Source organism: Vipera ursinii (genome assembly GCF_947247035.1).
Source record: "Vipera ursinii genome assembly, chromosome: Z".
In the NCBI taxonomy this organism is placed as follows: Eukaryota; Metazoa; Chordata; class Lepidosauria; order Squamata; family Viperidae; genus Vipera; species Vipera ursinii.
The window spans coordinates 118,198,306-118,222,293 of record NC_139517.1 but is presented as its reverse complement, the minus strand read 5'-3'; the positions used below and the strand labels follow the sequence as shown (position 1 = coordinate 118,222,293).

Genomic DNA, 23,988 nt, shown 5'->3' with positions numbered 1-23,988 from the left:
AGTCTCTGCGTTAGTTCTGCGTAGGGTACCTCAGCTATCGGCTCTGGGCTGAAGAGGCCAACGGCGACGTCGTACACTGCCGGGCCACTTATATAGAGGAGAGCTGCCGCTTTGGCTCGGTCTTCAGTGATCTTGCTGACCAGTAGGAACCCTTCGACCTGCCCCAGATGCGACTCCCAACTGGATGGGTGGCGGATGTCGAACTCTCGTACGCGTCCGAAGTTGGCCATACTTTCTCGGTCCGTTTATCTGCTTTGCCGCGTCTGTGGAAGTTATAACTTCCAGTTTGTGACTTCAGCCGTGACTAGCTCTGGTCGCCGGGAACTCTCTTCCCTGGCGGTGACTTCAGCTTGGCGAAGCAGATCCCACCTTCATCGTCAGTGAAGTGGCTCAAGAACCACTCAAGACAGCTGGCTCGGTCTAACAGTTTATTGAGGTACCGGACAATCATATGCTCCGCTTCTGCTTTTATAGCCGGCCGCCGGCTGGCTGCACCAATCCGCTGCTCGTTCCTCTCCCACCTGGACAGCTGAGCCAATCGGCTGCGGGGTGTGTTTTGACAGCTTCGCTTCCTCGTGGCGGTTTGCGCATGTGTGGTGGTGAGCTGCGCTGACAGCTGAGAGCTGTCAGCTTGCTGCGCCTGCGCCGGCGGCAGCTTTTGACAGCTGTCAAAAGCTACCACGTGTATTCCTGTCATGGTTATTACCTCATACAGTGGTTAACATTTCTTCCAACACTAATACTTAACATTAACAATTAACATATAACACAAAGTCACAGGAGTATTACTGGAAAAAACAGCCATTGAGCCATCTTAAGGCCCTAGTGATGTTTAAGTGTCTGTCAAATGGTCATCAAGCACAGCCACATCCCTAGGCAATGTGAATTTATCCATACAATCTTACCTGTAAACAACATGAACCTATATGTTATAATAAGATTACAAATTATAATGAGGTTCTATGTTTTCAATCTGTTTTGTTATATAAAATGGTTTTCAATGCATCTTTTATATAAAAAAATTGATTGTCATTGTGCCTATTCAATGAAAGGTGATTAAACTTAAATTTAGCTAATATTTGGAAAGACTAAATTTGCAGGTTAGAGTAGAAAATTAAAACAATCCTAGAAAAAAGCAATGGCAAAAAATTATGTTGTATGACTTTTTTTGCTACTCCTCTTGTCGAGTGATAACTTGCTAATATACCCAGATTATTACATATTTTTCATCTTGTTGTTAAAAAAAATCTAAAACTTTAATTACAGTTAAGTCTTCCACATTTTGGATCTTTTCAACTTTTTAGGAATGGATCCAACAAGAAGAAAAATTTAATTCAATCAATTTGAAAAATTCTGGAAAAGAACAGAACACTGACAAAAAGAATACCGGAAAAGGAAACTTAGAAAGATAATTATATCAAATCAAAAAAGCCTTATGATTATGCAGAAATATGCTTTTTATTTTGCCTTTTATCAGTGGGTGCATTTGTTGCATTCTTTAAGAAAACTAGCCTTTTCATTCTAGGGAAAATGAAAGGAAAAAATACTAATTAATAATAAACTGTTCTGCATATACAGACCAGCTTTAGCAAACAGCCAAAGAGAGGCAGCACTCTGCAGAATTCATGGGACTTACTTCCAGGAATATGCCTGATTTTCTATTTAGAGCAAGTTGCTGTTCCAAAGATATTAACTAGCTTTAGACTAACCATCTAGCGTCTGGAGATTTAAAATACAGATAGTTCTCATTTAGCAATCACAACTGGGAATAGCAATTCCATCATTAAGCAAAGCACTTGCTAAATAAAGCTGGTGATTGTGCTTATGATCTTATTTCAGCTTTCTTTTCTTTTAAAGACTTGCAGAGGTTGTAAATGTGAAAATTGGTTGCAAAGTTACTTTTTCATCAGTGTTGTAACTGAACAAGGTGGTAGATAAATGAGGACTACCTGTGTGTGAGTAAAATCTCCCAGAATTCTTACTGGCTGATCAGAAAGTCTGGGAATAATAATCCAATGCATTTAAAGCCCAGCAGCTTGTAAAATATTCATTTAACTCATTACTATGCCTTATTCCCATTCAGAACCATCGGAATATTTGAATAGGATTGTGCTGTAAAGGTCACTGATATCAAGTAGATGAAATATGCTGTATATTCTAAAGCAAAGTATTTTACACTCATCTTGACTCATTCCTTCCTTGTAGAGGCAATGCAAATCAGATACAGTAGTATAATGGAGGGGACACCCTAAAACTGAAAATAACTGAGTTACTACTATTCTGGTTGAAATTGCCATAAATATTTATCTGAAAATGAATCTACTCAGGGAAATTAATTGTTTTGGAGTCCACTACTGGCCCTAGGCATACAGGTTTATCATTCTTCTTTTCAGACATTATAAAAGCACAATCCAATGAAACAAGTTGTGTTGGAAGTTGCAACCCTAACGTATCTGAAAACAAAAGGCTATGTTATGACCACACTTTTACTTTTAGTGCTGAGGGCCTGCCTCCCTCTTCATAAAAAAGAGATTGGAATTTTTTTGTTGGGATTCCGTGGCCACGGCATTAAAAACAAATAGAAATCTAATAAAATCAGGTAACATTATGGAGAGGTGGCAGCGATGTCTCTCAATAAGTGCTTTAGTCTTATTTTACAGAAATCCACAGAAGCTAACAAAAAAGAAAACCTTGGGAATAATCAAAATATATTACATTACAGGAAATATCAAAAAGGCACACAATAAATAATATTAAAACAACATATGAAAAAACTGATAAATTGACAGCATTTGGAAGATCACAGAAACATGAAAAAGACAAAAAAAAGCTTGACACTGAAAATTTCCCCTTTTTCAAATGCATTTCAATCTATTCCATCTGCCAAGAACGTACTATCTGCTCTGACAACTCACAAACAACATTTAGTTTTTCATTTTTACTTTGCATTCAAATCCCTTCAATTGTTCATCTACATGAGAACTCAATTGAGCCATGATCACAAGCGCCAATTCTATGGTTACAATCATACTTGTGTAAGCAGCTTGTTTGGAATGGGAAGCCAGTGCTGTGTACATATGACCCTTCTAGGTTCTAAAGACCAAGCAAATTCATGGTCCTCTGTCATATGATATTGCAAAGATAAGCAGCAGGTTTCTCTACAAGTAGCCCCCATTTAGCAACTGTCCTTCTTAGACTGTTCATAATTACGCTGATGATGAAAAAATAACTTTGTGACCAGTCCCTCACATTTATGACCTTCATGTGTTCATAAAGCAAAGGAAAGCTAAAGACCACAAAAATCATATTTCACTTAGAGACTGTTTTGCTTAACAACCAGGTTGCTGACCCCAATTATGGTTGCTAAAAAGGACTACCTGCACAGAAGATACACTAATGAGAGTCAAGATTCTGCAAAAGGACAATAATTGTAGCAGAATTAACAGATTTAATATCTAAATATATAATCTTTGGAAACAGCTTTGTAAAAAAAAAAATCTTCAACAGATGAAACTAATTGCTGCATGATTTGATGACTTTTCAGAGGTTTAAACCAAATGTGGATGGTGACTATTAAACTTTTACGGCTATTTGCAGCATACAAAGTTGGGGGCAAGGAATTAATAGAGGAGAGAGGTTTCATCATAACCAAGTTCTAAAAGCAAGTACAAAAGACAGCTGTCATAGGCTGGAAATCCCTCTATCTTGACCTACAGATAAAGTGGAGTACAAACTTTACACATTAGAAAATAGCACAATGAATGAACTATATGCCCAGGGATATGCCCCATAGTTTTTACATAGGCACCTAGATGAATTATATCACTGAAGTTTCTGTCTGAGAAGAAAATTGAGTGGCCGAATTGCGATGCAAATGGGAGCCACCTTCTGAGTCATTTGGAAAAACAGAAGACCTGTGAACTTTGTAATCGCGGCTTATTCTTTCATTCAGACACCAGCTCTTCCATTTTCTTTTCAGCTCTCCCCGAACCTAAAGGCAAACAGGAAACCAGCATGCAATTTATTAGCACTGGGGTTAATTCCCTTTGGGATGAAAATGTGCTTGAATATGCAAGAAGACAAAAAAAGAAAATATACGTATATGGTTGAAATAAGGAGTCCTTTTTGCTATCTGAGCTTGGAGTTTTTGCAGACATTTCAATCTGATGATGTTACCTTGTTTGGGTAATGAAATGTCTGCAAGAAAACCACCAAGCTTAGAGAGCACTAAGAGCCCCCCCTACACAAGAAGGTGAGGTAAATCGGAAAGAGAATTACAAAGAAGGTTCCCACATTTAATAAAACTGCATTATAATTATTTTTTAAATAAAACGTGTTATGCTAAGTATTGAAATTGCTTGACAGTTTACAACATGCTGTGCTATAGTTGGGGTGCTAATAAAAGAGTAAAGAATAAAAATAATAAGTTCATTTGTTCAAAGTATTCCATATCTAAAGGTGTTAAAGTGGTGGTGAAAAAAACAATCAAATTGATTTAGCACTAGACCGAGAAAAACAGTAAAAAAAAACCCAAACATCCTGGAAAAAACAGAAAAAAGGCAATACTCCGATCACCAATAGGGATGTGTCTCTGTAGCTGCCAAGAAAACTGAAGTCAAGATATTTTATCTCTCTCTTAACGTCTAAGCAGAGGTTTTGATTTAAAAATTTAATTACATACTGAAAATTAGGCATGTTTATTTGAAACTAAATCTCTTCTTAGTTCAGGAATCTATTTCCAAATTTTGGGTTGGTGCCAAATTAAAACCCAGCAACTGGCAGATTAAAGGCATTTGAAAATATCTGAAAATTATTCTCTCAGTAACTCCCAGCCGAAAAAGACACTTGTTAACTGATTAAACACTTGCAGGGTATCACTATATTTATTTTTGGGAGGTGCTAAATCCAATGAATGTTCACTAGAAGCAGTAACACTTAAGCTAAAGCTTAAATATTTTGGATACCTCATACCAAGGCAAAAAAGGATCCAGATGTTTGAAAAAAATCAAAGATAACTGAGGAAGAGGCCCACAGAAGGGAAGGTAGATACTTCCCTAATGTCACAAGCATGAACTTACAAAATCTCATCAAATCATCCAGCACTCTCCTCATGTTACCCTAGACATTTACAATTGTATTTATTGAAGAACCCAGTTTTTCCCTACCAGCCATCTAAGAACTAAGTCCACAAATGGCTATTTCAAGTCTGGGGTGGCACTAGATTTGGATTGCAAAAAAGGCATTGTTTCTAGCAATATTTATAGTTAATGCCTCTCCTGCTTTGCATTTCCCTCTTTTTGGGGAAAAGGCCTTAATAGAATAACAGTTGGAAGGGGCCTTGGAGGTCTTCTAGACTGACCCCCTGCTCAGGCTGGAAGCCTTATATCATTTCAGACAAATTGTTGTATTGGAGCATTCACAACTTCTGGAGGCAATCCACTGATTAATTGTTCTAACTGTCAGGAAGTTTCTCCTTAGTTCTAGGTTGCTTCTCTCCTTGACTAGTTTCCATCCGTTGCTTCTTGTCCTGCCTTCAGGTGCTTTGGAGAATAGCTTGACTCCCTCTTCTTTGTGGCAACCCCTAAGATATTGGAACACTGCTATCATGTCACCACCCCCTAGTTGAGTTCACATGTCACATAAGAATGCAGTTTTTTTTAAATCCCACAGTATGTTAGCTATATGCAGGCACTGTGGTTTGTAAACTGTGCTTTAAGGCAAGAATAGGAAATCTGAAGTCCAGGGCTACAAGTAACCCTCAGACTCATTGGAGAGGCTCCTAGAGTCTGTTCCAACCACACTCTGGAAAACTGGTGGCTAGCTATTATTTCAAGATGGAAACACACAGTAGAATTGTAAGGCTAAGCCATATTTAGTATATATTAAAAAACAAAGGGGGAGGGAGGAAGGAAGGGAAAGAAGGAAGGAAGGAAGGAAGGAAGGAAGGAAGGAAGGAAGGAAGGAAATTCTTGACTCCACTCCGATCTGACAAGGTACTCACCTTACAACCCTGTCCCTTCAACTAGTATTCAAAACATGCTATGGTTTTTTGCAATGTTTAAAACAAGATTCCATTCATTTCTCTCAATTGAGCTATTTCCCCTTGCCCAAGATGGAACTTTTTCAATCCTACCTCCATATACTGCAAAGTGAATCTCAAGGCTTCTATCAACAGCTGAACAACAGCATAATGGCCTAAAATATTATCACTGCCCCCAATCTTATCACAAAAAGATATAAACTTACTTCACTGTTCAGAAAGCAATACAGGATTGCAACAACCAGTCCCTGCAAGGGCAAAATACTTACAAGTTAAAACACAGTAATAAAATTAAATCAGAATTATTTTAAGAGGAAAACTTGCTCAGATACTACCTGAAAAGAGCCCAGGCATAATTCAAAAACTATCTGGTAGTAATTAGAAACGCCAAAGACTGCAAACACCACATAGTGAACACCAAAGAGTGGAATCAGAAGCAACGTTGACTTTGCAAGTCTCCTTAAAAGTAAACACATAAAATAAGCTCATTAGAATAAGTCAGAACTCCTCTGATATATGTTTTGCCAACATGGGCCTCCATCAAGAGAAACAGAGATTTGTGTTTCACTCACTTGTATTGTGATTGTTCATTGCCTCCAACATCTGGAGATCTTAACTTCTGGAGCAGAATTCTTATAATGCTAATGAAAATTATAAAATTTACCTATGAAAGAATTAACAGAGGCATTAATAATTGTATAAAATGCATAGTTTTTCCAATCATTCAATGATAAGTTAAATCCTGTAGTGATGTTCTAAAAAAAATATATCTGCAGTGTTTCTCAACCTTGGTAACTTTAAGTTAAATGGACCTCAACTCTCAGAATTCTCAGCCCAAATTCTGGAAGTTGAAATTCATCTATTTTAAATTTGCTGAGGATGAAAAATACTGCTTTAATGTGCAGATTAAAATTTATTCTCAGTTAAATATAGAATGAATTACATTTCAGTGTATCTAACAGGATATATTTGTAGTTAAATATACATCCAGTTGTAATTACATAATTCATTATATTGATTTACTTAAAATCAATTCCCAGGGAATTCAAAGAGGCTTATCCTGGGACAAATCAATACTGAACTGCATCTAAGAGTTGATCAACTAACAACGGCAGTATAATAATTGCACAAACTTGTCCATGAACATTCAGTTTTTATAAAGGCATTGCAAGATAATTAAAGAGAGGGAAAAGATATTTAATAACTTTATCTTTCTTCTGAACCTTTTAAAAAATAATTGGCCTTTAGGTATGGTTTTATGAAATAAAATTTTAAAAGAAAGACAAACAGGCCTCTGTATAATACACCTGTCCATTCACCTGTCTCAAAATTATATTCTTTCTTTAAATTAGGAGCCATAAATTTCTCTTCTGATCCTTTATTCAAGTTCTATTTCCCACATTTCTACCACCATTTTACTGTCACTAACACTAATATTACAGGTCATAACATAACTAGTGTTGCATATCATAAGCCAGTTTATTGGTTAAGGTACCAGAGGACCTCAGTTCAAGTCCCACCTTAGCCATGAAAGCCAGCTGGGTGACCTTGGATCAGTCACTCTCTCTTGCCCCACTCATCTCTCAAGGTTGCTGTTGTGGGGAAAATAGGAGGAGGACAGTATGTTGGATAAGTTTGCTGACTTGCATTATTTGTAAAAATAACAAAAGTGGGATGCAAACAAACAAATTATTCTACACAGGTGAACTTATAATCATTTGTTTAGCAAACATTTGAAGTTTGCAATAATGGCATATATCTGAAGATTTGTTCTCCGAGCTTGTGGGTTGGTTTCTGAAAGTTTCATTACCAGGCTAGATAACACCTCCAGTGGATTTAGGGGAAGTCACTGTCAGTGTTCTTCTGTTTATAAGGGCTTCCTTACACCTAGCCTGGTAACGAAACCTTCAGAAACCAACCCACAAGCTCAGAGAAGGGGCGTTGTCTTACGTGAATGCCTTTTCTCAGCATGTCGATGGAGAATCCACGGATGGGACATACCAAAGCCTCACTGTCCCTATGGGCGGGAAGACATCTGGCCCTGTGTCCCACTATCTGTTACTACTCTTTGGAGAATTCTCCTGCCAAATGAAGCATCTGCTGAGGCGAACTTATCTAACTTATAATGCCTCACAAATGGGGAAGGGGACGATCACGTCGCCACCTTGCATATCTCCTCTATCGATGCCTTTGTTGCCCAGGCCACTGAAGTTGCAGAACTGCGAGTAATTCGCCTTGGGGCTGGCAAGGAGTGTGCCTGGTACGCCCCCACTATGCAAGCCCTAATCCATCTGCCTATAGTAGAGGCAGACACCTTCTGACCCACTGAAGAGGGCTGGAATGAAATGAAGAGGGCTTCAGATTTTCGAAAGGAGGCGGTTCACTTAATATAGCGACGCAATGCTCTATGAACGTCCAAGGTGTGCTATTTATGTTCCAATTCGTGGGATGGCTCTGGACAAAAATCTGGCAGCACAATCTCCTGTGCTCTGTAAAACAATGAGTTTACCTTGGGAACAAATGAGGGGTCTAAGCGTAAGACCACCTTTCCCAATTTTGAACCAATCAGTGGTTCCGTGTCCAGTTCTCACTGTTGCTTCTTGTAAAAAATACACAAGACATCTCTAATAGAAAGTGCTGCCAATTCTGAGATGCGCCTAGCCGATGTGATGGCTACTAGGAAGGTGACCTTAAGTGTTAAAAACCGCATAGAGGAGGTTCTGATGGGCTCAAATGGAGATGAAGTGAGAGCCTGCAAGACCTTGGACAGGTCCCACAAGGGATATCTGTGGACCACGGGTGGCTTTGGTGTTGACTGCTCCCTTGTTAAAGGACCATACCATGGGGTGCTGAGCCAAGGGTTCTGAGTTGCCATATGTGAGCACCGTGGACAGAGCAGCGACTTGCCTGCAAATAGTGTTAGGTGCTAAACCCTTTTGAAGTCCCTCCAGTAAGTAATCCAAGATTCTTGGAACAGGAATGGTACTTGGATCTAATTGTTGTCTCCCACACCAGTTACAGAAATCCTCCATGTGGAATCATAAATTCTATTGGTCGCAGGTCGTCTTGAAGCCTGAATCATGTTAATCATGCCTGATGAGTAGGTCTCCTCTGCTAGGAGTCTCCTTTCAAATGCCAGGCGGTTAGTTGGAGCCACTGAGGCTCTGGATGTTGTAGAGCCCCTTAGCTGAGGGAGATCCGATCTTGAGGTATCCTCCATGGAAGAGATATCGATAGGCCTATGAGGTCGGTATACCACGGCCGTCGTGGCCAGTGGGGAGCAATGAGTATCACCTCTGCCCATTCCTGCAGTTCTTTCGGATAACTGCTTGGATCAGAGGGAGAGGAGGGAACACATACAGGAGCTTTCTGGGCACATCTACCCTTTCCACCCCTGGAGACGGGAACCGGGATAAGAATCTCGGGAGCTGGGAATTCACCTGGGTAGCGAACAAGTCCAGCGCTGGATGACCGAACCTCTCCGATATTTCCCTGAAGAGATCTGGGTGCAGATGCCACTCGGAGTGGTCCACTGTTGCCCTGCTCAAAAAATCCACTTGGCGATTCATCTCTCCCAAGATGTGCTCCGCCTTAAGGGACAAGAGGTTGGTCTCTGCCCAGGTTCCTAATAATTGAGCTTCGGCCATGAGGGACCTGGAGTGGGTACTCCCTTTCCCGTTGATATGGGCTTTCACCGCGACATTGTCCGTGAGGACTAGAACGTGTCACCTTGTCACTGTGTGGCGAAAGTGGCGTAGAGCCAGATGAATAGCTCTGAGCTCCAACCAGTTTATGTTGCGCTTCAGATCTGACTGGGACCACCGACCTTGGGCCAACTGGGATTGCAGCTGTGCTCCCCAGCCAAACAAGCTGGGATCCAATGTTAGGATGAGTCGGTTGGGCTCCTTGAATAAGGTCCCCCTGTCCATTGCTGGAGAGACTCACCACTGGAGGGATTGTGGGTCTTGTGATGGGACCCATACCCTGTGGTTGGAGGAACTGGTGCCTAGTCTCTGGAACAGGAGCAGGAACCATTGGAGGGGTCTGGAGTGGAGTTGAGCCCAAGGAACTATTGCTATGCAGGAAACCATCTTTCTTAGCAGTTGCGAAACAATTGCCAGGGCAACTACTCACTCTCTTTGAATTTGGGAGTTTAGATTGGATACTGTCCTGATGTTCCTGAGACAAGTAAACCTCACACCTCTTTTTATCTATCACCGTGCCCAGGTGAAGGATGTGGGTGGAGGGAACTGTCTGGCTCTTTTGAAAATTCACCGAAAACCCATGGTTCTGAAGAATCTTGATGGACAATGCCAGGTCTGACTGAGCTAATTGGACTGAGGAGGATTGGATAAGGATGTCGTCCAAATAACACTGGACATGCACTGGAATGGTTCTCAGATGCGTGGCCAGCGCAGCCAGGACCTTTGTGAATGCTCTGGGGGCCGATGACAGGCCGAATGGTAGAGCTCTGTATTGAAAGTGAAAGCTCTGTATTGAAAGTGTAGCAGAACCTGAGGAATTTGTGATGCCCGGGAAAGATGGGAATGTGCAGGTAGGCCTCCATCAGATCGATGGACATCAGGAGGTCCCCCCTTCTGATGCCCACTAAGATGGATTGGAGCGTCTGCATTTTGAATTTTTTATATACCAAGTGGGTATTTAATTTCTTTAAATCCAGGATTGCTCTCCATCTTCCCTATGCCTTTGGGACAATGAACAGAATAGAATAAAACCCCCATCCTTTTTGCCCTGCTGATACCGGTTTTATGGCCTGAATTTCCAGGAGATGTCGAATCGCCTCCTTCATGAGGTGTCTTTTGACCGGATTTTTGGAAGATGGGCAAGAGACAAAATGCCTCGGGGGAATGGAGTTGAACTCCGGAGTCAAGCCAAATCTGATGGTGTTGAGGACCCAGAGATCTGTAGTGATGTTCTCCCATCTGTGTGCAAAGAGAGCCAACATGCCCCCTATGGGAGGTACTCTTGTTGTCACTTGGACCGTCTGAAGGGATGGCCTCCTATGCCCCAAAAGGGCTGTTTGGCCTGAAATTGCTGTCTGGGTCTGTCCCTGTTACCAGATCTGTCGAATTGACGTTCTGGTCTGGGAGGATAAGGGTGGGAGTAATGAATGAACTCCGAGCCTGTGTAGGTCAGGCGAAAGGACTGCATGTGGGCATAACGGGTAGCTCTCCTGTCTGTTCTCCTGATCAGAGGGGACATGACCTTACGCTTATCCTTATTCTTGATGAGATAAGGATTTAGTGCCTCTCCAAATAACTGCCCCCCCTTGTAAGGGGCTGAGACTGGATCTAGCACCCGCTTGCCAGTGTCTGAGCCACAGAAGTCTGCGGGACATGATGTTAGATGCTAATGCCTGGGAGGAAAATCTGGCCGCGTGCAAAGATGAATCAGCCATGTATTCAGATGCAGCCACTAATTTATTTAGATCTTGGTGCATCCGTACCAATTCTGGAGGGAATTTGCAATTGGCAAAGCCAGAGAAGTTCTGGTGAAAAAAGAAGTTGATGAAGCTGCCTTCACTGCCCATGCTAAGGCTCAATGGGTCCTGCAGAAATTAAGCTCCGCCTTCTTATCCTCGGACTTCAGAGCCTCTGCTATATTTCCAGACACAGCAAAAGATGAAACCAAAGGTGCTAAGGGCTCATCTACTGTGGGGACTGCTAGCACCTCTTGACAGTGCTGGAGCCACATTAAATAACCTTTTGTCGGTTCCCCCCGGGGATGGAAAAGTACCTGCTGCTCCCCATTGTCTTTGGACAACATTGAGAAAAAGGGAAGGGCAGGGAATGTCCTATTGAGTAAAGGTTGGTTCCGAAAAAACCTTACTGGTAGACGCTTGGCTGGTGGAAGGTTCAGCGTGAGAAACACTTTCAGGACCAAGTTGGGCAGTGCTTCTGGCCTTGTGAAGCAAGGATTTGAAGAGGGCCAGATTAAACAAGCCTACGAAAGGAGATAAGTCCTCATCTTCTGACATCCCCTGCTCTCTCTGATCCTTGTCCCCTATGAACGTCATCCTACTTCTGGAGGAATGTGAGGGGAAAACTGATCCCTGATATGCGGCAGACTCCACCTGGGGAAGATATGGCACGTTGCTGTGAGATGGATATTCTGATGCTATTGACTTAGGCCAAGCTGCCTGGTGCAGGGTCAAAGCTATGCCTTGGGCAATGGCCTGAGAAATCAGCAAAGGAAGTCGTTCTGACAGTTCTGGCTCCTTAGCATCTGGAGAGCGTAGCATCTGGAGTGAATGTGGCCTCTGGGCCCAGGGGCCTAGCTGTAGTAGGAGGACCAGGGATCTGAAGGCCGAACCCTTCACTGGAAGGGGAAGCCATCTCCACCTGTTCTATCACAGGAAAACTGAACTGACCTGCCTCACCCTCTGGACCAGGCACTGGGAGCAGCGGAAGAAGGAGCTTGGTGAGGGCCAAAAACCGATGCTTCCATAGAAACAGAAGTACTCTGACCAACCTTTGTATCCTTCTTTTGCCTTGCAGCTTTGGACAATTGCCTTTCCAATGCCTGGTGCCTCCTACGTGCTTCTTTCTCCGCAGCTTTGGAAGACCTTTTGCCAGCGATAGCTTTGGATCTGAGCTTCCCAGCAGCCTCCTGCTTGGCCGATTTGGGTTTCTTGCATCTGGGTGAACTGCTAGAGGCACTTTGTACCTGAGCTGTAGATTCATTTGCCATTATGACACTAGAGATATCCTGGAAATGGCAATCACAATGTGTTTACAAAAGCAAGGTGAACTCAATAGTAAAGAGTTTAGTTGTGGTTTGAAGTGGTGGCGACTCAACCAACTTAATGGGATAGCCAGCACTTGCACAGTCCTGGAGGTGGCGGCAAGATCAACTTAATGTTACTGCCAGCAGATGTATGACTCCAATACTGGCAGCAAGCCCAACTTTATGGTACGGCCAGCACACATATGAATCTGTTGGTGGTGGCAAGCCCAACTTTTGGTACGGCCAGCACACGTAAAGTCCTGTTGGCGGCAGCAAGCCCAACTTAGTGGTATGGCTAGCACACTCCAATATTCTGTTGGTGGCGGCAAGACCAAGTTAATGGGGTAGCCAGCACACTATAAGCAGTAAAACTGCTAGGAAAATGGAGGTAGTTAAGGCAGGCACCCAGCCACGCCCTGAACCTTGGAAATGCCTGAGCGATTGCACACCTCCATAAAAGCTATGAGGCTGGAGGCTGTTGTTGCTGTTTTGTGATTATAATGAGAGCTGCCCAGTAGTCTGAAAGCACCTTGAAGAAAGTGATTTTGTCCTTCTGAATGGCCTGAGAAATGATCGTGCAGTTTTCAAAATGGTGTATTCAAAATGGCGGCCGCCAGTAAAAACAAGCTCCTGCTCCAACGCTAGACACAATTAACCAATTGTAGCAGCAGATTCAATGGTTGGGGCAAGAAAGTTGCTAGCTGGCTGTGCCCAATTAAGTCTGTTTGCTGCTAATTTGCCCTCGCTGGAAGGGAGGATTTCCCCCCCCCTCAGGAACAACAACAGCAGCACCCAAAATGGCGACCGCTACACTCATGTGGATCGAGAACTACCAGAAGTACAGGCAGGATTTCGAAGAGGCAGAGGAACTAGAGATCAAATTGCCAACATACGCTGGATCATGGAGAAAGCTAGGGAGTTCCCGAAAAACATCTACTTCTGCTTCATTGACTATGCTAAAGCCTTTGATTGTGTGGATCATAACAAACTGTGGCAAGTTCTTAAAGAGATGGGAGTACCAGACCATCTTATTTGTCTCTTGAGAAACCTATATGCGGGTCAAGAAGCAACAGTGAGAACTGGACACGGAACCACTGATTGGTTCAAAATTGGGAAAGGAGTCCGGCAAGGCTGTATACTGTCGCCCTGCCTATTTAACTTATATGCAGAGCACATCATGAGAAAGGCAGGGCTAGATGAATCAAAAGTTGGAATTAAGATTGCCGGAAGAAATATCAACAACCTAAGATACGCAGATGATACCACTCTAATGGCAGAAAGTGAAGAAGAACTAAAGAGCCTCTTGTTACGGGTGAAGAAGGAGAGTGCAAAACTTGGGTTGAAACTTAACATTAAGAAAACCAAGATCATGGCATCTGGCCCTCTCAATTCCTGGCAAATAGATGGGGAAGAAATGGAAGTAGTGACAGATTTTATTTTCCTGGGCTCCAAGATCACTGCAGATGGGGACTGTAGCCAAGAAATTAAAAGACGCCTGCTCCTGGGGAGGAAAGCCATGGCAAATCTAGACAGCACACTAAAAAGCAGAGACATCACCCTGTCAACAAAAGTGCGTATAGTCAAGGCTATGGTCTTCCCAGTTGCAATGTATGGCAGTGAAAGTTGGACCATAAGAAAGGCTGAGCGCCAAAGAATTGAGGCCTTTGAACTCTGGTGCTGGAGAAGAGTCCTGCGAGTCCCTTGGACTGCAAGGCGATCAAACCGGTCAGTCCTAGAGGAGATCAATCCTGACTGCTCTTTAGAAGGCCAGTGAAGTAGCCGAAGGACCACTCGGGACGACAGGCTACTTAACAAAAGGTTTATTTAGAGCAAGACAAAAACAGAATAACTTGCCCGGCTTTTATAGCCGGCAGCTGTCAGTGAGGGCCAATCAGGAACGTCCATTTTGGCGCCGCGTCTATCCGGACCAATCCGCGTCGTCTGTTCTTGACAGTTCAGGCTTCCGCATGGCTCGGTGTTTTGACAGCCGCGAGCTGTCAGTGGTTGCGCCTGCGCCGTGCGGGGAACTTTGACATCTGTCAAAGTTCCCGCGTGTTCTCCTGTCAGATTGGTTTTCCCTCAACGTATAACGGTTTAACTTGTTAACACATATATATTTAAACTGTTTACAGATATAATACACCCCTTACCCCTCCCCTGGAGCGTTTCCTCCCTCTTGGTCGTTGGAACCTGCCCACTGGTAGTCCTTTAGGTAGGCGGGGGCCCTTCGGTTCCTGTTGGAACGATGTGGAAGTGGGGCGATGTCTGGTTCTGCCGGTGGTGCGTCTCTTTGCCCCTCTTCCTCTTGGTTTGGCAACGGTAGTATTTCTGGAGGGGGTTGCAGGTTGAGTTCCTCCGGTTGGGGTTCTGGGGTGTGTGGTGGTTGTCTGGGTCTGAGTTGGTCGATATGGCGGCGTAGGTTGCCGTGAGTTTGTGTGGATATTAGATAAGAAATGGGTCCTGTTTGTTTTAGCACTGTCCCTTGGACTCATTTGTTTTTATCTGTGTATGATCGTGCCCATATCATTTGCCCTGGTTTGAGTGTGCGGTTGGGGGGGGTTTGCTCGTTTTCTTCCGGGTATGTGTCAGGATGTAGTCTGTCGAGCCGTGTTATCAGCCTCCTCCATCTTAGTTCTGCCGGTGATTTGCCCGTTGTTGTGCATGGAGTTGCGTGTTGTGACATTAGGAATTGGCTGAGTCGTCGCTGCCAGTTCCCCTTGACGAATTTTTTCAAAGCTTCTTTTGTGGAACGTACCATAATTTCAGCCATCCCGTTTGTCGATGGGTGGAAGGGTGCAGACGTGACCAGCCTAATACAATTCTTCATAGCGAACATCTGAAATTCACGAGAGGTGAATTGAGGGCCATTGTCTGAAACTATGGTGTCTGGGAGGCCGTGTGTGGCGAATATTTTCCTTAGGGCTTGTATAGTGGCTCCTGACGTTGTTTTCCTAAGGGGAGTGACTTCTAACCATTTAGAATAACTGTCCACTACAATTAGGAAACTCTGTCCCTGGATAGGTCCTGCAAAATCTAAATATATGCGTGACCATGGGTTTTTTGTCGTTTCCCATTTGTGAATTGGTGCCTGGGGTGGTTCGTTTCGGGTTGCTTGACAGGTGTAGCATCCTCCCACATATTTTTTTATTTCCTTATCTATGCCAGGCCACCAGACATAACTTCTGGCCATAGCTTTCATCTTGACAATGCCTGGGTGTCCTTCGTGTAAGATGTCTAACGTTTGATTTGTGTTCTTATTTGGTATTATGACTCGATTTCCCCATAGCAGGCATCCCCTATGTGAAGATATTTCATTTTTCCTGTTGAAGTATGGCTGGAATTGGGGGTGTGGGTTTTGTGCTGGCCACCCTGTTGTGGCCCACCTGAGAATTCTGCTGAGTATTTTGTCCTTAGCTGAGTTGTTTGCTATAATCTTTGCAGAGAGGGGACAGTCTGGAAGTTGAGAAATTGCTAGGATCAGTCCAGCTGGGGCTGGGTCTGGATCCTTGCTTTGAATTGGCAGTCTGCTGAGGCAGTCTGCGTGTCCTAATTCCTTTCCTGGTTTATGGATTAACTGATAAGAATAGGCAGATAAGAATGTGGACCACCGTAGTATTCTCGGTGAGAGAATCTGAGGTGTTATTTTATTCCAAGTGAATATCCCTAGTAGGGGTTTGTGATCTGTGTATATAGTAAAGGGTCTCCCATAAAGGTAGTCATGAAATTTTTTAACCCCAGCGACTATTGCTAGGGCTTCTCTGTCTATTTGTGCGTAATTCCTTTCTGCTTTTGATAGAGTGCGTGAATAAAAGGCTATGGGTCTTTGGGTGCCGTCCTTGTATAAATGACTTAACACTGCCCCAATTCCATAGGGAGATGCGTCGCAAGCGATGCATATTGGTGTATCTTCTCGGAAAAGGGTGATCGTTGAACTATTGCAAATAATCTTTTTTAATGATTGGAAGCTATTTTCATGTATTTTGGTCCAGGACCAGGCAGTTCCCTTATCCAGGAGTCTATGCAGAGGCTCTGCGATAGTGGCTTTGTGGGGAAGGAAGGCGTGATAAAAGTTTAATAATCCTAAAAAGGCTTGGAGTTCTTGTTTATTCCTTGGGCTTGGTGCTGTTTGAATAGCCCTTAGTTTTTCTGTGGTGGGGTGGATACCTTGGCCGTCTATTTTGTACCCTAGGAATTCTGTGGATGTGACTCCAATGGAGCACTTTTCCCGCTTAAGTTTGAGGCCGGCTTCTCTGAGCCGGCTCAGCACAGCTGACAGTCTGTCAGCTAAGTTTGCTTCATTTTCTCCGGCGATGAGAACATCGTCGAAATAGGGGCAGACCCCGGGTATTCCCTTCAGGGTTTTCTCCATGATACCCTGGAAGATACCCGGGGCTGCCGATATGCCGAATTGTAGCCTTTTTACTTTAAAGGCACCGCGGTGGGTGACAATTGTCTGGGCTTCCGCGGTGTCATTTGTGACAGGCAGTTGCAAATACGCCTGCGTAAGATCAAGTTTAGCAAAAATGGCGCCTGAGCGGATGGAAGCAAATACGTCCCTTACCGCTGGCACCGGGTAAGCATGGGGGCTGAGAGCTAGGTTGAGGGTCGCCTTATAGTCCGCACATAATCTTATTTCCCCGTTAGGTTTAACAGGGGTGACTATTGGGGTCTCCCAGCTTCCCCCCTCTGTAGGTTCGAGCACCCCGAGCCCTACGAGGCGCTCTAGTTCATTTTCAATTTTTTCTTTAAGGGCAAAGGGTACTCTCCTAGCTCTTATCTTTATGGGTTGGATTGCTGGGTTTAATTGTAAAGAGATGGGGGGACCGGTGTATTTTCCTAGTGTGCCATCGAAGACGTCTGCATACTTGTTGCAAACGGCTTCGAGACTGGGTGATTGGACTGTATTTACCCCCGTTATGGCGATCCCTAGAGGCCCGAACCAGTTCAGCCCTATCAGGTTGGTGCGGTTTCCGGGCGTTACCAGAACTTCTAGGGGACCTTTGAATGTTTTATACTCCACAGTAACCTTAGCCCTCCCTTCCAGAGGAATAGGGGTTTTTTGGAAGTCTGCTAGGTGAACCTGGGTTTGTCTCAGAGGAATTTTTCCCTTGCTTTGTTGGCAGATCTCCTGATATGTTTCAATTGAAATTAAGGAGACTGCTGACCCGGAATCCACCTCCATGAGGCAGGGCACCCCCTGAATTTTTACCCTGATCCTAACCTTTGAGCTTAGGCTGTTTACCCTATCAATTGTTTCTACCAGGGCCCCTGGCGTTTTTCCTCTGTTGGCCCGGGTAGCTGGCCTACCTGGGGAATTTGCCTCCAAATCATTGACGTTGTCACGGCCCTTGCTGCGGCACACCGGTTTGATGTGGTCAGTCTTCCCACAATTGTGGCACTTAGCGTTTCTGAACCGGCAGCTTCCTCGGGCATGATTGCCCCCGCAGCTGGCGCAGGCGGCCCGTTGCTCGTAACGCGGCAGTGGCGGAGGGGGGTTCCTGGACCTTCGGCGATCCGAAGTGTCGCTTCTTCTCGGTTGTCTGCGTTCCATTCTGCGCTGAAGGGCTTCTCCGTCGGTGAAGTCCACCGACTCGTTGCTGTCGCTGAGTGTTGCGCTCTCTTGGAAGACGGTCGCTGGGCTCTCGGGGGTCGTGGTAGTCGGTTTCTTCTTGTGGTTATACTCGTAGGCCATGATTTCTCTGGTCAATTCTGCCAGGCTCATGTCGGTTTTAGATGTCAGCTTCTTCTGAAGGCGTTCGTCCCTCAACCCGATCACCACCTGGTCTCTGATGCGGTCTTCTAGGTCGGGGAAGTGGCAGTTCCGCGCGGCGTGTCTGACCCCAGCGATGAAATCGTTTGCGGGTTCGTCTGGACGTTGTTTCTTCTGGGCGAATTGTACCCGCCAGTACAGTTCGGATCGGGCTGGCATATAATGCTTCGTAAGCTGGTCTACCAGGTCCACGTAGGAGACCTCGGTGATAGGTACCGGGCTAAACAGCCCAACGGCAGCGTCGTATACTGGGGGTCCGCTGATGTATAGAAGCGCGGCGGCCTTTGCTCTGTCTTCGGTGATTTTGCTGACAAGGAGGAATCCCTCGACTTGCCCCAGGTGTGATTGCCATCTCTCGGGATGGCGGGTGTCGAATTCCCTCACGCGCCCGAAGTTTGCCATGTCGTCCGGTCCTAGGTCTCGCTCCGTTGGAAGTTAAAACTTCCAGTGACAGCTCTGGCCGGGAACTCTCTTCCGCGGCTGTGACTTCAGCTCAGGAGCGATCCCACCCTCGTCGCCAGTGAAGTAGCCGAAGGACCACTCGGGACGACAGGCTACTTAACAAAAGGTTTATTTAGAGCAAGACAAAAACAGAATAACTTGCCCGGCTTTTATAGCCGGCAGCTGTCAGTGAGGGCCAATCAGGAACGTCCATTTTGGCGCCGCGTCTATCCGGACCAATCCGCGTCGTCTGTTCTTGACAGTTCAGGCTTCCGCATGGCTCGGTGTTTTGACAGCCGCGAGCTGTCAGTGGTTGCGCCTGCGCCGTGCGGGGAACTTTGACAGCTGTCAAAGTTCCCGCGTGTTCTCCTGTCAGATTGGTTTTCCCTCAACGTATAACGGTTTAACTTGTTAACACATATATATTTTAACTGTTTACAGATATAATACAGCCAGATCCTGAAGCTAAAACTCAAATACTTTGGCCACCTAATGAGAAGGAAGGACTCACTGGAGAAGAGCCTAATGCTGGGAAAGATCGAGGGCAATAGAAGAAGGGGACGACAGAGAATGAGGTGGCTGGATGGAGTCACTGAAGCAGTAGGCGTGAGCTTAAATGGACTCCAGAAGATGGTAGAGGACAGGAAGGCCTGGAGGAATGTTGTCCATAGGGTCGCGATGGGTCGGACACGACTTCGCAGCTAACAACAACAACAACAACAACACTCATGGCTTGCCTAGAAGCTAAAAGTACCTTGAGGCTTCAGCTGAAGTCTGTAAAAAAACCGCTCAGCCTCACAGCGGTTTAAATTTCAGCACTGATATCAGCACGGAGAAAGGGAAGGGAAGGAAAGATACAACCTGAGAAGAATCCAATGGTGTTGCCTTTCTACTAAAGCCAACCTTCACCACGTCTCTCTTGGGCTAAGACTAAGTCGTGACTGGAGATTCCTAGCCGGAAGAAGAGAGGCATGTCAAAGGTTGATCGACTTAATCTCTAGGGCAGAAAGGCAAGATCAACCCATCTGTGGATTCTCCATTCGTCATGCTGGAGAATGAAACTTCACCCTCAATCATTTCAAAAAAGTGATTTACAACCAGTCCTCATATTTGCGACCATTGCAGCATCCTCTCTGGTAATGTAATCAAAATTAGGGCACTTGATACCTGGGATATATTTACAGCATTCGAGGATCATGTGATCACACCTGCAACCTTTCCCACTGGCTTCTCACAAAGAAAGTCAATGGGGGAAGCTGAATTCACTTAACAAGTGAATTTGCTTAACACTCATAGCAATAAAAAGTCATAAAGTTGGACATGACTCACTTAACAATCACCTTGCTTAACAACAGAATGTCTTGTCCCAATTGTAATCCAAAGTGGGACTATATGTACTTACAATTTGGAGAGATACAGTTGAATTATATTTCTGTAAGGTATACATAAAAACTAAATTTGGGGCAGTTATTATAACATCAATATCTAATATAGAAAAATGTTGATTTTTGTCAAACTAATAATGGGAAAGCTTTTTCATTTAATATTTTTGGCAGATGACTTTTTTAGTTTTGCCCACTGGCCAGATTCAATTGGACTTGGGCACCCAATAAATTTAAATAAATAAATTTTAGCTACTCTTTCAGAAAATAAACTAAGGTTTTTGAAATTCACCAGGGATTATCTAATAGAAAGAATGTCAATGCTTGATTTTTTGTTCGTTTTTGTTTTTAGGAATGTGGAATTGCTTTCTGTAGTGCTAATTATTGTTTTTTGTGAATTTTTATTATTAGCTGCTTCTTCTGTTGCTGAAGGGTGGGTTTAAAATTAATAATGAAAAATATTAGACTTTTGCCCAGACCAACATCTGTGTATGAAATTTCAAGGGATAAAAACTAGTGTGAAAAATTACATTAACATAATTCATTTCCAATTATGAGTTTACTTACTAAAATGGAAATTAGGATTGGTACTCGTATAATCCACCAAGGAGCACTATGCTCGTTTGTATCCCAGCAACTGTTAAAAAAGGAAAAAATAATGAACAAACATAAATCCTGTGTCATTGTACCATAATTATTACTTAACTCTAGCAAAATTGTGAGAAAATTTGAAAACAAAAAGCAGAGGGGACTACAATATAATTGTAAATCAGAAACAGGTACTATTTTTAGACTATATGACAATAGATAGGTGGGAGGGGAGCTATAGTAGTACCAGGACAACAACCTCTCTATGTAATGTGCTGCCAGTGTCCTCTCCAAACGCTAATTCAGAGGAAGAGGATGACCTGGTCCCTGGCACCTCTGGGCAGTGAGTCCAGGGGTTGTGGGAGACACAGACCAGGGCATAGAGAGACCCAGCTCAACTGCAGCCGGAACGACTGGACGGGCAGCCAGCTGAGCCCGAGCAGAGTGAGACACAGCTGCAACAAGTTAGCCTGGAGGCTCCAGAGTGAGGGCAGCTGCCAGTGGCCAGTGAGGATGAGGAAGTGAAGTCAACCACACACCCCAATCTGATCCAGGAGCGCACAGGGAGGAGAGGTGCCAAGAACAGCACTGGTCGACCAAGTTACTTGCAAGGCAGCAGCCTCACCTATCATGAGGAGCTGTGCTTAACTTTTTAGGCCTGTCCAAAGAGAAGGATGTTGCTGGAACAAGGTGCCTGCTTGCCTTGCTTCATGTTCTTGTTTCCCATGTTTCTTGCCTTTGGACTTGTGTTTGGACTTTGGACTGATGCCTGGACCTTGTGCCTTGCCTCATGGATTACCTCTTGCCTTGGACTCTTGCCTTGCTGTCCGGTCATTCTAGCCATTGCCTAAGTTTGGTAATTTAACCCGCACTTATTGACTTCTTAGAGCTCCAGAAAAAGGATTTTAGCAATTCTAAAACTGCTGGGGACTGAATAATTGGGCGTGGGTAGCTCAGTAAGACCTTTTATCCACTGCGGTGTGTGAGTGGGACAGCACACTCTACAATTTATTAAGTGGCTGATTTGATTGTGTTGTTGCTGCCATGAGGAATAGAATGAGTTTTTTAAATGGATTTTTATTATATGGTAGATCTTTAAAATTTTGTCACCTCTGTATACTGTCCCTCTCCACATGGAGGCCAGATCCATTCAGATGGTCTGCCCCCAGTGATTGATGGATGCTGATGGGTTCCAGAGAGAACTAGGGATATCCAGGAGATGTTGCTACACAGTCCCACTGAAGCTATGGTTGTGGCCTAAGGATAATGCCCTGAAATCTAAGGATAATGCCCTGACCTTCTTCATGGTTCATGGAGGAGCTATGGCTTCTGAAAAGGGCCAAGAGATTCCACGAGTGCTGCTGAGGAACACAAGGGATGACTTTGACCAGGCATGACTTAGAGCCGCTATTAAGGCCTATCTCATGGCGGTAAGAGCAGCAAAACCTAGTATTTCTCTGCTCTTATTCAGTCCCCAGAGTGCCGGGGGACAGGCAGAGGACCTTGTTCCGTACCTGATGTACAAAGTTACTCAGATCTGTTCCCAGTTGGATCCCATGTGTGAAGATGTTAGATGCTCAGGGAGAGGTCTTGCTTTGTTATCTGGTAATGTTGGGTCCTGTTAGCCCTGATGAAGTGGACAAGGTCTTTGATGCTGTCAGTGGCACCACCTGTCATTTAGATCCTTGTCCTTCCTGGATGGTGAAAGCCTGCAGGTTGGTGACTAGTGGCTGGGTCCAGGCAGTGACATTTCGGGATGCTTTTAAGGAAGCCCAAGTTTGCCCCCTCCTTAAAAAACCATCACTGGATTCCACCTGCCTAGATGATTTTTGTCCAATTTCCAACCTCCCCTTCTCTTGGTCTGGAGCATCTTGCCCTCTGATGAGATTCTTGCCCAACCCTCCCTTTGTAAGCACCTAAACACATGGATCTGCCAGTCAGCTTGAGGCCCCAGTGAGGGGAACAGCACGGTGGAGGTGACTGTTCGAGTAACCACAGATCCCACCTTCCACCACACTGCTCCTGCCCTCCCCAAGTGTCCTTAAGTTTTAAAGTTTGATTTTAATTATGTTTTAACTGTATACGTAAAGACATATTTTTATGACTGTAAGCTACCCAGAGTTACCCTATGATAAGATGAGTGACCAGTCGGGGTAGCTTACAGTCACAAAAATATAAATTTTATAAATAAATAAAATTTATAAATAAATGTGTGAGTTGGGGGCTATATACACCTGTTTAATAAATAATAAATTTAAAAACTAGGCATTCCTTCTCTATTTTATATATATAGGGCTTTTATTTGGTAGCAGATTAGGACTGGGAAAACATTTGTCTCTTTTGGTTGATCAACTGCTACAAGGAAGAGAAAGCAAAGGCTTTACTCTCTGTCCAGTAATGTGCGTTCCACATCCATCTCCACTTTCTTCTCCCAATAAGTGATATACATAGCATTTCCCTACTCCCTTAAAGTAATTATCTTGTCCAAGGAGATGAAATTTGTCTCATATGACCTATTTTTGACAAAACCATGCTGACACTTAGGAATCAAAGCACTATTTACAAGTTTACAAATGATATGTTTATTTTCTGCTCTACTTAACATCTTTCTAGCTATTAATATTAGGCTGACTGGTCAATAATTACTGGATTTTTTTTTTGGAAGGACGAGGACGAGGAGGAGGAGGAGGAGAAGCAATAATTTGCTCTTCTCCACTCCTCTCACAAGCATGAAGACATTCAAAGTGGCTCTTTTACCACATCTCTACTGACTTCAATCCACCCTGCGAATATTCTTTTAAAATCGAAGCTACTTAAATGACCATATGTTTTGGATACAGAAAATAGCACTTGACTTCCTTTGTTTCCTTTTTTTGGGGGGGGGTCATATGTCAAGATTTCTCCACTTGGACTAACATTGATTTTTCCTTTCTTACGCCTTCCTCCTGCTATTGACTTATTTGAAGAAATCTTCCCTGTGAGTCTTCCTAACTTTCTACATTTCTGAATTTCCTTGGCTG

General features: G+C 44.0%; 1 protein-coding gene across 1 annotated transcript in view; it reads right to left on the bottom strand.

Annotated features, from left to right (window-relative positions):
- Positions 1-3,817: 3,817 nt before the first annotated feature.
- Positions 3,818-23,988, bottom strand: part of VIPR2 (vasoactive intestinal peptide receptor 2) — a gene marked incomplete at both ends in the record, with an annotated part of 82,783 nt that continues 62,612 nt past the window's right edge. Inside the window, 5 exons of the mRNA XM_083378629.1 lie at positions 3,818-3,991; positions 6,247-6,288; positions 6,376-6,499; positions 6,613-6,704; positions 20,948-21,017. Of these exons, the coding sequence (XP_083234755.1) occupies positions 3,818-3,991; positions 6,247-6,288; positions 6,376-6,499; positions 6,613-6,704; positions 20,948-21,017 (502 nt within the window). The remainder of the gene's footprint in view (positions 3,992-6,246; positions 6,289-6,375; positions 6,500-6,612; positions 6,705-20,947; positions 21,018-23,988) is intronic.